Source organism: Parambassis ranga, chromosome 5 (genome assembly GCF_900634625.1).
Source record: "Parambassis ranga chromosome 5, fParRan2.1, whole genome shotgun sequence".
Taxonomy (NCBI): Eukaryota; Metazoa; Chordata; class Actinopteri; family Ambassidae; genus Parambassis; species Parambassis ranga.
The window spans coordinates 10277727-10291494 of NC_041026.1; the positions used below are offsets into that span (position 1 = coordinate 10277727).

General features: G+C 43.0%; 1 protein-coding gene across 2 annotated transcripts in view; it reads left to right on the forward strand.

Annotated features, from left to right (window-relative positions):
• The window catches only part of magi3b (membrane associated guanylate kinase, WW and PDZ domain containing 3b), a 125460-nt gene extending 112304 nt beyond the window's left edge, over positions 1–13156 (forward strand). The window contains exons 9-21 of one of the 2 annotated variants that reach the window (XM_028406176.1): positions 324–515; positions 1260–1907; positions 3551–3582; positions 4278–4443; positions 5160–5254; positions 5332–5539; positions 6048–6230; positions 7091–7276; positions 7641–7737; positions 8037–8142; positions 8318–8455; positions 10036–10174; positions 11485–13156. In XM_028406176.1, the coding sequence (XP_028261977.1) occupies positions 324–515; positions 1260–1907; positions 3551–3582; positions 4278–4443; positions 5160–5254; positions 5332–5539; positions 6048–6230; positions 7091–7276; positions 7641–7737; positions 8037–8142; positions 8318–8455; positions 10036–10174; positions 11485–12575 (3281 nt within the window). In that variant the 3' untranslated portion in view covers positions 12576–13156. The remainder of the gene's footprint in view (positions 1–323; positions 516–1259; positions 1908–3550; positions 3583–4277; positions 4444–5159; positions 5255–5331; positions 5540–6047; positions 6231–7090; positions 7277–7640; positions 7738–8036; positions 8143–8317; positions 8456–10035; positions 10175–11484) is intronic. The other variant, XM_028406177.1, reaches the window with a different exon arrangement.
• The last annotated feature ends 612 nt before the right edge of the window (positions 13157–13768 follow it).

Here is a 13768-nt window from a genome sequence, read left to right on the forward strand (position 1 = left end):
ATTTATCTAGTTTATGCATATACATAACGCCTGGTAATTAGAAATGACTAATTACTATGTTGATCCTCGTCACATAATGCGTATAATTGAGGTTCAATGTAGACATGGATGGATTTTGCTATCTTTCAACAGGGATATGAATCCATTAATCAGTGTAGCTGCGTTTGATGTAGTGCACCGTTTGGAGATTTCACTTGTGTTTGATAAATTGTGTCACGTCACTCACACTCAACAAAACGCCTTTCTCAAGAGAGAGACACTCCCCACATGCATTATACATATTACACACATATATTACACACATGTCTGTGGTCTATGCACAGGTAAGGGGGGATCAACTGGCTTCACTGCGGATCCCAGCCAGCTGAAGGGGGAGATGTACCACACCGCGCTGAAGAAGAGCGCCCAGGGATTTGGATTCACTATCATTGGAGGCGATCGAACAGACGAGTTTCTGCAGGTGAAAAACGTGCTCGGCGATGGCCCTGCTGCCCATGACAACAAGATGGCATCTGGTGAGTGAAAGCTCTGGTTATGTCCTCTTCCAAGAGTATATCTATCCACTGAAATAAGTTTAAAAATGTCATTTAGCTGGCAGGAAGAGCCATGAGTGTATAACTGAGTATTTCTGCAATGTTACAAGAAATTGTTTTGCAGCTAAAGTTGTACTAACTATGGATGCACCTGGAGGTATTAATTTTACCTCTGTGGTGTTTGCTTAACATAGCATTGTCCCAGGAGCTCAGCTAGGCAATAACAGCAGCTCTAACTCTGTCAAGTGCACAGTTTTATTGCAAACAGTGTGATTACAGTGGGTGTGAAGCTAATATCTTTGTTGTTTAGTTTCTGATGTTGTCATTGCCTTTAGGCTGTCTATATAAACCAAGAGTGAGCAGTGTGTTCGTGTCTGTGTGTGATGGTTACAATGGTACGGTATGACAGAACGCTACATCCATCTCAGCTCCGTGTAGTGGCAGAGACTACTGTTCAGGTCTGTTCAACAATGTAGCAGAGTGAAGGAAGGACACGAATGAAGTAGAGGAGAATGAGATAAAAGGGAAGGGAAGCGGTACAAGGAGCTGCCAGAATGAAAATATACGAAAGCAGTGAAGAGGAAAGGGACATTTCAGAGGAAAGATCCGTCTGACAAAGGGAGGAGAAAGTGCTTTCCAATGAAATGTAGTGAAAGTGATGTCTAGATTAAATACCAGAGGGGAAATACCCTCTTGTCACTCCTTTTTTTCCTCATTTTCTTTCAGGTGATGTGATTGTAGAGATTAACGGGATGTGTGTACTGGGGAAAACCCATCCAGAGGTGGTGCAGATGTTCCAATCTATTCCCATCAACCAGTATGTAGACATGGTTCTTTGCCGTGGCTACCCGCTCCCTCCTGACGTGGATCTAGACAGCGACGACCCCCTTCCCCCTCCTCCTCCGCCACCGTCCTCACAGCCACAGCAGGCTTTGCATGGCGGAGAGGTGGTGACAGCAGTGCCGCTCATCAATGGACAACCTTTGCTCGTGAAAGGCGACGTCCTCCACGGCTCCTCGCAGGAGCTCCACTACGTCACAACCGATGCCAGTGGCCGGCCCGTTGTGGCTGCCATGCCCAACGGCAGGCAGGTAGACCGGGTGGAGGTGGGTACAAGTATGCTGCAGCCGGAGCTGGTGAGCGTGCCGCTGGTCAAAGGACCGGGAGGATTCGGGTTCGCCATAGCGGACTGCCCTCTGGGCCAGAAGGTGAAGATGATCCTGGATGCCCAGTGGTGCCGCGGCCTGCAGAAAGGAGATGTCATTAAGGAGATCAACAGGCAAAATGTTCAAACGCTCAGCCATGCACAAGTGGTGGACATCCTCAAGGACTTTCCAGTGGGCAGTGAGGTCAACGTGCTGGTGCTGCGAGGAGGTAAGACTCTGGCTGTAGATCCATGCAGTTGCCTCTTTTTGCCATCCATGCTTTTCCATCCATCCTTTTATTGCAATATGACTTCAACAGTGTCCATGGAAGGGGAAGTCAGCGTTCTGATACTGACAGGAGGTGAGGTGGTGTGGCTGTTTCGAGGAGGCACTGGCACAATTTTGTTCTATAGAAGTGTGGGTGATGACACTGAGTGTGCAGTCACCACTGCTGCCATTTCTTCAGCTACAAAGATCCAACTGCACCACCCTGGTTTTGCTGCAAATGATGATCAGACTCAATCCCCCAGAGCTCCTCTTCTCCCCATCACATGCAGTTTCTTTACATATGCAAACATCTCAAGCATTTCTCCTCTGAGCCTCCACTCAGAGTGCCTCTGTTTATGACGGCTCCCATTGAAGCGTAATGCCGTTCTGTTACAAGTCTGAGAGCAGGAATTACATAAGTGTGGGGATGTGCTTGATTCCGAGGAGAAGAGGGAGGAGGGAAGGCACCCTTCAAATGTCTCCTCCATCCATCTCTGGCTGCCTCAGGGATTCACTGCGCAAGTCAATGAACCCTGGATTGGCTTTGATCATCAGCAGAGCGCAGGGGATTTCTGCATGCTTCTATATCCATGGCCTCTTAAAGATCCATGGCTAAATGGCTACAGAGAGAAGGTCCCCCAAGGGGCCTCCTCCTCACAGCCACGCCTGAACCCTCTCCTCTACCACTCACTGCTGTGCCACCCTCGCTGTGTCGCACTGCATGATGCCCCAGTTAAAGCAGAGCTGGACTCAGCTTCACCTAGGCTGCACCACTGAAGAGTTAATGCCAGTTTTAACCCTCATTAGACAATGGCCTTTGGCTTGGAAGAGGATCCTTCTGTGTGTATGTGACAGAGAGAGAGAGAGGGGGAGAGAGGAAGAGTGGGCATCAGTGAACTGAAATAGAACAGAGAAGGAAAGGAGAGGCAGGATGTGGTGGGGTGTGTTTCAGGTGTGTGTGTGTGTGTGTGTGCGGCACACTTGTCTAATTTCATGCCTTTGATGAGGCTGATGTTGGATTGGGATTTTCACAGTGAAGCGGAAAAACGCTGCTGTGTGTCTCCCCTTTTACATCAGGCTCCATTAACCCCTCATCAGGGCAAGTGTTAGTCCGGCCCCACAGGGCTGCAGGCTCCAGAGGAGTGTTTGTTAATTCAGTTAATGCAGGGAGCTGAGGAGCGGAAGCGGGTGGGGGGGGGGTGGACAAAGTGAGTGCTTGAGATGGAACATGTGGGTGTACAGTACGGCGAACAGAGAGCGTGTAGAGAATTATCAGTCATTGAATTACATGCATGAGGCTCTAATGCCTTCACCCGCTTTCTTATCTGTGCACTGGGTTTGCACTGAGCAGCACATGTACTACCTATATATATTCTCTATGTATCTTTAATCGCACATGGATGTTTATTCCCTAATGGAGCTTTTTTTCAGTAAGCACACCTCTTGAGTTTGAGTTTTATTTTTGTTCTCACTGCTCTTTCTCAGTGCAGAGAGGCAGTGCCACCTGGTGGACAGTCAGTTCTGTGACTGTTGCTGTTGTTTTCACTTCAAATCATATTTTTTTCTATAAAATAATAATAACTATCTGTCTGTGTCTTTCCATAGGTCAAACATCCCCTGTGAAGACTCTGAAGCCTGTGAGTGAAAACATATCTTTTGCCTCTTTCTCCATAGGGACCACATCCCTAAATTTAATTTCAAAGCGTTTTGTCCTTCAGCTTAACCAGTAAGCCTCTGTTGCATAGAATTAAATGATAGCAATAAATTTGAATATTGATTATGTTTCTGGGCGCTTTCTTTTGTTTGCTCTGAAAAACGGTCTTAATTACTTCCTTTCAGTATTCGTATTCTTTGGGCTAATAGTCAGGGGATTGCAATGGTAATGAAGCATGGATGAGCCTCTTTAGATATGGTGGTATTATTAATACAACAGTTTTAGATAACGAAGTTGCCTTCTCCACTCAGAGAGAGGCCTGTCACACAGCCATGGGGAAATCTTTGACTTTTTTCCCATGGTTTTTATATATTACAATCAAATCCCATTGCTTAGCCCTCAAAACAAAAAGAGGGACGCAAAGTGAAAATGTTCTCTTTGAAAAATGAGCCGGTTAAATGACCTTTTATTGCTTTTATAATCTGTCACTGTTAGATGCTCAGCTACTTGTATTGGATAATGAGCCGTAGAAACTAAATAATCAATAAACGTGTGATGTCCTTTATAGTTGAATACCAGCATGATGAGAAAACAGCAATTAAAATTCTGTAATGTAAAGGTTGTCCTTTTATGAATTGAATAAAGCAGCACATCATTGTACCTGTATTTGTTTTATAGAGACAAGAAATGACGGCCAGTACAGAGACTTTGGACACTATCGCAGACTCGGCGCCACAGGCCTTGCCTTACCACTCCAACACGAGCACCCTGCGCTCTGTAGACTCCCCAAAACGAGACACCACAGAGATGTACCTGAAGTCCAAAGCCCTGCTGGAGAGCAGACGTAAGTGTAGACCAGAATTAATTCTTTTGATAAGCTGTTTTGTTTTTTTATGCCTTTGCAAATGCCTCATTATTCAGCACTCACTTGGACTCAGTGTGTGTGCTGACAGAAAAAGTGAGACCAAAACATCTGGATTGCCCCCTAGTGGCTGGCTATAATATAGATCCTAAACCCTACCTCCTCAACGTTAGTGGATAAGACACAGACCCAAAAAATCCTCAAATACATTTTTCCCAAAAGTGGTTTATTTTATAGATTTTATCATGCTGATTTGTGTTCAAACGCTCAGTTTTTTCAATACATATTTAATTTATTATTAGATATTAGGAAGTAATGATGCGCTCAGGAGCCAGACACTGTATCTAATATGGCATCTTTTCCCAACATGGCTGCAGCCGTTAGTTAGATGTTTCATATTTTCACAAAAGGCGGAGGCAGAACTGCATCGTCCATCTGTGTGAAAACAGTCAATGGGTGGAATCGGCTGATAATAGAGCTGTGGTGATGACAGTGCTTGGTTAGACAATGTTATAAATAGCAGATGATCCACCCCATTCTTTGATCAATAGAGGAAAATTAAAGGACATTGATCACTCACTATAGAAAGAGACAATGAAACCCTTCCTTGTCACAAAGTCAGTCCCAGAGATTAACTTTGTTTGTTTTTTATTTCTGCAAAAACACTAATAACTTTATGAACTCTTACTCATACACAGAGCCTCACACCAAAGACATTGATGTTTTTCTAAAGAGAGACATTGAAACAGGCTTTGGCTTCCGTGTTCTGGGAGGAGAAGGTCCACAACAGCCAGTAAGTGCATATACAGGTATTATTTTGTAAGTGTATTAACACTGGAAATGTTTTCTCTGTTGCTAACCCCATGTCAGAATGTATTCCCCCAGGTGTACATTGGGGCCATCGTGCCCAATGGAGCTGCAGAGAAGGATGGACGCCTGAGAGCGGGAGACGAGCTCATCGGCATCGATGGGGTGATGGTGAAAGGTCGTTCGCACAAGCAGGTGTTGGATCTGATGACTAATGCTGCCCGTAATGGTCAAGTTATGTTGACTGTTCGTAGGAAGGTCATCTACAGAGGTGAGGAGCAACCCATACAACACCTGATACAAGCCTGTGTGTCTTAAGAGGTTTCATTTCAAAAGAAGAAACTTCACTGTGTATCATAGGCTTTCATAAGAAACACAACCCTTGACGCATTTTAAATTTTACAATAACCAGACAAAACAGGACCTGAAAACGTTAGACAGAGAGAAACCTTGAGAAACGGTCCTAGTTCCTAGTATTACTTTTTTTATTGAAAGTGAAATCTTGACATGATCACCTCAATTATGGATTCGAGGAATCAAGGCATTGCTCAGAGTGTGTGTGTAGTTACCTCTCCAACAAGATTACCTCTGGTAGCCATTGGCAACAACTTTCATCATCCAGGTTTGCTGGATCATGCTGCTCCAGTGTAATAGGCAGATACAGGATACCCTACTTTAATCAGCCTATTTCTCAAACCTGTACACGCATGAAGGCTACACTGATCACACCTCAACATGCCAATACAGACAGAATACATCTTTCTCTCCTTTGATGTCAGATGCGACTGACGAAGAGATTCAAGAAATGACCCCAGTGCTGGTGAATGGTTCTCCAAAGCTACCTCGTCTACCCATGCCTAGCGCACTGGACCACGAATCCTTTGACATCACGCTTCACCGCAAGGACAGCGAGGGCTTTGGCTTCGTCATCCTCACATCTAAGAGCAAACCTCCGCATGGAGGTGAGACTCAGTGTTTAAGAATGCCATTAAAATATCAAGAATGGTGTCGTGCAGGACTATTTTTACAAGCAGAACTTAGCTGAACGGGTTTACACCGTTCTGATTAATCCTGTTAGCAACAGGTAAGACAAAATCTAAGTAGCACCACTAGCTCTGGAAAGTCAAATGCTTTTATTTTATACTTTGTCTTGCCTTTGTGTTAGCATTCTAGCTAACATTTTTCACTGGTTTAACAACGTGTAAGTGTTGCATCTTTATGTTTATGCAGCCTTACACAATGATACACAATCTCCTGGGTCATTTTTCATGGTCCAAGCTGGATTATTTTACCTAATTTGGCCAACTGGGGTGAGCCATAGCCAGTCCTGATGGCATATATCATATTATTTGACCCATCAGTACCCCCTGTAATTACTGTCACTAACAGAGGAGGGAGGCAAAATTCTCATACTGTAGCTTTAAGTTTACCAGATTTTATATTGTATTTATACACACTTAAATAAATAATAAATAGCCCTATTTATATAGATAGTACTGACAAAACAACTATGATCATTAAACCTAAACAACCTTTAAAATACTGTAAATTGGACCAATTTGACATATGTAAATTTTTTTTTATAAATTTTTATAAAGCATCGTCTTTTTTCTAAACTTTCATGGAGCAGACTAACAGACTTTGAGAAATAATCTGACAGGATTGTTCAAAAAATGCATTTCTGTACCTGAAATCCTAATAACACATGTCATAATGGGGCCATGGTTCCTGCTGTCATCCCATTATACTCCATGCTTTTTTATATTGGTCACTCTGACTGTGTTGTAAAGCGTCATTTGTCTTGTCATATCTGCCGTTTCAGTTATCCCACACAAAATTGGTCGAATTATTGAAGGCAGTCCCACTGACCGCTGTGGCCTGCTGCACGTAGGAGATCGTATCTCGGCAGTCAACGGCCGCTCCATCATCGAGCTCTCTCACAATGACATTGTTCAGCTCATCAAGGATGCGGGCAATGTTGTCACGCTCACTGTGGTTCCCGAGGACGGTGAATATCTATGTGTGCCCACAGCTGCATTTATTATAGCTATTATTGGGGCCAGTGATCACTTCAAACAATATTTAAACTTTATTGTCTGCAAGGGGAAATTAGTTTTGCAGCCGTGTAATCAAAGCCATTAGCCTGGCATAGAATAAGAAGATATGAATATTTTATCATCCACATTAAGAATTTTAAACTGAGGTTTTTCAAATTTGAAAAATGGGACCTCTACTTTAGAAAATCTGTCATTTTGTCACTGTAATTATAGTTCTTGTTCCAGAATATCTATAATGTGTCCAATCATTTGAAGCATTTTGTAAGGTCTTTGTGTGATAGCTGTGTTTAATTTTTTTTTCTTAATCTGTTTTAGAATATAAGGGCCCTCCATCTGGAGCGAGTTCAGCTAAACAGAGTCCAGCTCTCCAGCACAGAGCCATGGGGCAAAGGTCAATATTACAGGATGAACGGTACACAGTCACACAATAATGTAACCACTGGAAAAAAAAATCTTTATACAGTAATTAAACTCAACATGAAATGAAGATGTGGACGAGAAAGAGCTGCCGTCAGACCACAAAGCTGTGGGACAAGCGTGAAAGTAATAATTATAATGTGCACAGCATAGAACATATATAGTAGGAAAGTAAAAACCATATAGACCCACACTACTTTATTAAGCATCCAGCATTAAATTAGTTTTTGCACAACAGCGCTTCCACTCGCCTGCCTGCAGCCTTCTGTTTCAACAATCTGTTGTTTATTTTAGTTATAATTTGGACCTGGAGGAGAAACGGGAGGGAGTCAAAGGCTCTGACCAAAAAGCTCTTTCTCTTGGCGAAGCAGGCACGCTGTGTGTGACAGGACCTAACCAGGTAACAACAGCCTTCCTATAGTTTCCTCTATATGTTGGCTTAGCATCCGTGTGAAAGTTAAAACACTTCAAGGTACAATAATGTTAATAGTTTCCTTACAGCCTCTCACAAAAATCTGAATGTCATGAAGCAGCTTCTGTCTCTGAGTGCTTCCTTTATCCTTGAATCGGTGTAGGGCTGTGTGACGGTGGAGTTAGAAAGAGGTCCCAGAGGTTTTGGCTTCAGTATGCGAGGGGGCACTGAGTACAACATGGGCCTGTACATCCTGAGACTAGCAGAAGATGGACCTGCTCAGCTGGACGGAAGAATTCATGTGAGTGGAGTCCGCTTATTGCAACATTTATTATTAAAACAGGTTATTTATTATTAAAACATTATTAAAAGGAATTCAAATGAACTCTGAAGAGTAGAAGAAAAAAGCTGTACTTGTTGATAGTTTTATCATTATTTAAGCTTTTGTCCAGTAAACCTGCTGACTGCTGTGATGGAAAAAGACCTTGGAATGGCGTCTGTGCAGTAGAGGCAAACATCTACTCACTTCCAACTTTTTCTGTAGCTTGGCTGCTGACCACAATGTTACTTCCTCCTTTTTTATCCAAGGATTACTAATGAAATGTATTAAAAAATGAGCATTTGAACCCAAATCATCACGATAACAGCTAGCTAACAAGCCATAAGCCATCTTTTGTCAAATGTTTAGTTTGGTCCATGTCCCATCCGTTCACATGGGAGAGGCAGGGTTATGATTTATACTACTGCAGCCAGCCATCAGGGGGCAATACAGATATTTTGGCCTCGGTTTTGGGGAGCTGCCATTTCATCCATCTCTTTATACGGTTTTTAGTTCATGCTTGTTCTGTTTTATTTGCCAACAGAAAAAAATAAGAATATAAGAATGTGAATATAAGAGCTTCACTGGTAAAAACAGTGAATATGTGAGCACACTGAGTTCTGCTGAAACTGAGCAGCCTCACAAACCTGCACTTTCTTTAGCATTTTTCAAACTCATGCAGTGGGTGGAATAAGGCTGTGAATTACACTTCAATTATATCCCACAATTCTCACTTGCGTTGAGCGAACCACAAACACACAAAAAAACACATACAAGGCATACAACAATGCTTTGTTTTAAAGAATTATGATGATTATACGATCATGATGTCTTGAAGCGGATTATGCCCATTGTGAGACAAATTGTGCACTATGGTGTGCACACAGGAAAGGTCACTGTGTTCTTAAGGAGCTAGAGCTGCAAGAGGGTCATTTTCAATCAAGTTTTTTTAAAGTCTTGCTTATTTTTTTTATATTTTTTTAACATATTTTTTTATTTTGTATTGTGCATTCATGTCAATGTGTCTCTCTGTCAGTAAGCTTACTTGCAGGGAGGTCACACTGTAACTGACCCTGTCTTCTCTCTTTGGAAGGGATTCAGCAAAATTAGAATTTCCCCATTGGGATGAGATTATCGCATTATTATTATTATCATTATTATTATTATTACTGTTAGGGTGAGAGAGGAGATTCTGCAAAGAGGCGGCAGAATAAAAGCTCCTTGCGGGAATCAATCTTAGTCTTGCCAGACTGTGATCTCTGGGCATGACTTTGCCTATCCAAGGGTGGAGAGCAATGTCAACACTGATTAGAGCCAGACAGACTGACATGTTTACACGCTTTATCCTGAGTTATTTTGTCATCTCCAATAATAGAGGATACCTCCAGGGTATTACACAACTGTGCGTATGTGTGTGTGTGTGTGGCATAAAAATTATATCCTTTGATTATGCAGGCATCAGTGTTACAGCGCCTGTACGTCTGAGAGTGTGTGCCTGCCTGGCAGAGGGTGTTCGTAGGTGTGTTTTTGTTTAGTAATTGCATTTTCTGCTTTACTGACAGGTTGGAGATGAGATAGTGGAGATTAACGGAGAGCCTGCCCGTGGTATTTCCCATACACGGGCTATTGAACTAATCCAGGCTGGAGGAAACAAAGTGGTACTGCTGCTGAGACCCGGGGCAGGTCTGGCACAAGATGGGAGTAAGTACTCTATTTAAACAAACAGTTCTAGTTGATGCATAGGTCGAGATGTGTTTGTTCACATTCTGAAGTGTATTAAAGGTGATCTGGGAACATCAGTAGACCGTATTTGGCTCTACTTTCGCCAGTTGAGCACGTTGAATCTTTGTCCATACCCCATACCCCATTAGGGCAGCAGTGGCTCAGTGGTAGTGCAGGGTTGTTGGTGGTTCAATCCCAACTCCTCCCTAGTCATTGTTGTGTGTCCTTGGGCGAGGCACTTTACCCGCATTGCCTCCAGTGCACTCACTGGTGTGTGGCACGCCTTGCTGGGCAGCTAATTTAGCTAATCAATGCTACCTAAAATAGCTAGACTAATATGTGGCATGCTGCTATATCCCCTCTCTGTTCCAAGGGATTCTGCCATATTTGTTACCCGTATGGTGATACATTGGTATGGCTTCTGGGTATATGAAGATATTTATAACATGTAAAACCGATTGTAAAGTTTGTACATTTACATATTGAAAATATCCATATAATAATATTTATATGGTATCATGTTGGGATAATCTATGATTTTTAATAACATGTGAAACCCATGGTAAAATCTGTATGTGTATATGCATTGAAAAAATTTACATGATTACTTATCATGGCGGCACCCCTTAATGTTGAAGAATAATTTTTTATGACAAACTGAAATCAGATGATGATTTTTGGCCTGATCACTATGGTCACTATATGAAACTGTCCCCATAGTTCTGATCTGGTTTATGCACCATTCACTATATGACACTATAAGCAATTCTTAATTGTTAATGCTAAAATATCTGTATCTTTTTTTTATCCAGTCTGAGTATTTCGATTTACCTCCTAATTGTTTTACTGCTGTTCACTGGTTTAAAAAAGATAACACTGACAGTCGATTAATGCTGAAACCTTATATTCAGTTAGTAATAAAGACTCCATCTCATTGTTAAAGGGTGGTGTCCCCATATTGATTTCTATGTACTTTGTGTGCTGAGAGTTTTATTTATCTATTAAACGGCTAACCATCTGCTTCCTTTGGCTCTTCTTCTTCTTCTCTTGCCCCTGATGCAGGTAGTAAAGCTTCCTCTACTGTGTGCTATTACACTGAGCACCAACACTAACATCTTCACTGCTTTTACTGGTCTCTTCTCTCTTACCTTGGTAATACTTTTTCTTTCATTTTCCCCACTGTTAACCTCTGTAATATATTTTTTTCTCTGCCTTTTATTCTAAATTTCAGTTTTGCTGTGCTCTCCTTCCAGTATTCCCCGTGTAAAATGCGTGTGCCTCTCTTACAGGTCAACATGATCAAAAACTCATTTCACCCGCAAGCTATTCCGGAGAGGTGTTTTTCTCTGACACATCACCCCTGTCCTCTCCATATCCCACCGGGGCTTCCACCATTGTTTCCTCTCCCTTCTCCAGCAAATTGAAGCATTCTCGCAGCTGGACCGCCATATCCCCACAAGGCTGTGAGCCCCGCAGCAGCAGGGGTTTAAGCTCCGTGGAGGAGAGTGGTGAGTGGGCAGACAAGGAGGCAGACAGGCTCTCTCCTGCCTCCCATGAGCATATGAAGTTCTACATGAGGACCAGGCCCATAAAAGACTACAGAGTGCTAAGCAGCCCAAAGAAAACAGGGGAGACATTTCCTAAAGCCAAAGAGCAACATCACAGTCCCAAAAAGACTGAGAGTCAGGCAGAGGAAGCAACAATGAGCAGGAACAAGATCCCTCAGACACAAACAAAAACACAATCTGCAAGCCCGAGAGTATCTTCTCAAGTTGGACAGCAAGGGGTTTCGACCCTGCAGCGCACAGAGCATCAACAAGGCCTTCAGAGGAGATTAAAGGTTTCTCACAGCACAGAGAGCTTAGGTCATGAAAAACGAAATGGCGAAGGGAGGAATCTGGAGATCAGAAGATATAAACAAGGAAGGGGGGTGGAGGGGAGAGGAGAAAGGACTAGTCTTGGCAGTGAGCAAGAAAGTTTTAAAAGAAAGATGATGGCAGAGTCTCACCACCACAGAACATTGCCTAATAGACAGAGTGAGAAAGTTTCAGGTAAAGACTCAGGGCACAGAGATGGGAATGACAAAGGTAAAGCTGCAGACGACAGGAATGCTATTAAAGGATCTATAAACAAAAGAGAATCACTGTTGTATTTTAAAGATATATGGAACAGAAAAGGCTCTGTAGCGCCGCCAAGAGAGGCAAAAGGAAGAGATTCTTACTCCAAAGAAGACAGAAGTACGGAAGACTTTGTGGCCTCTATAAACAGTGTTCCAGTGGCCCTGCAGAGCCCAAAGGGACCTATTAGCCCTGGCCCTTGGAAAGTGCCCAGCTCAGCCAGAATCCTCTCCGAGGCAGAGGTCCTCCGCGACCCTTTGTGACAGAATATTGAATCACCAGGACACGAGCTGTGCCGTGGAATATTTAACAATATCCTCAGCAGATTGTTTTTTTTTCCTGAGTTCTTCCATAAAAACAGAGAAGTGCAACATGGTGCCACTTTTATTATCTTTGGACCATGGCCAGATTTCTATTTTGGGAGTCCTGTGACATCATGTGTGGCATGTAGCAGCTCCCCTCTGCCTTGTCCGCTGCTTCAGCATCTTTGATGTGGGACTACGGCATGTTGCAGCATGCTCGGGGGCCTTGTCAGACAAAGACATTTTAAAATATGAATATGTGCCAATCCTGGGAGCCTCCTGTGGAACAACGACTACCAACAGCGCTTCTTCACCCATTACAATGCAATGACCCATATGCAAAGATAGGAGAAAGGCCCGCGCCTCTCATCTGTAGTATACACCCAGTGTGACTGTCATCCTCGGGTTTATTTTTGCTCTCGGTCTCATCGTGGGATAGTTTGACTTTTGTCTTTTTTCTTAAAGGTTTGCTCAACTGCATGCAGCCGGTTCTTCTGTTTGTTTTACTGCACGTGTTCTGCACATCACTGAGGATTTGGAGTTCTTATTAGGGCCCGAGCACCGAATGGTGCAAGAGCCCTATTGAAACCCTTAGGATTATTATTAGGGCCCGAGCACCGAATGGTGCAAGAGCCCTATTGAAACCCTTAGGATTATTATTTTTTTTTTTTTTTTTTTTTTTTTTTTTTTTTTTTTTTTTTTTTTTTTTTTTTTTTTTCCCCCTCCGAGATCGCATTTTTGGAGGCCTTAACATGCCCAAAAACTCACCAAACTTGGTAGAAAAATTCATTCGCCCGAAAAATTTTGAAATTTGCTGACTTTTGAAATGCACATATAAAAATGGCTCTATAGCGCCCCCAACGCGTAGCCCCTCTGGCCGGTTTGACACAGGATTATGAAAATTGGCACACATATGTATCACCTCAAGACGCACAAAAAAGTCTCTTGGACCCCCCCTCCAAACCCAACAGGAAGTCCGCCATTTGAACGTTTGTGGCCATTTTTGGCGATGTGTGACCCTGCTGCCAAACTTTTCACGCCTCGCATACTTCAACGGATTGAGCTGAAATTCGCCGTGTCCACTCAGGACACCATAGGGAATAGACGCATTCCAAAACTCTTACAAAAGTCTTACGGTGTGGCCGGGGCGTGGC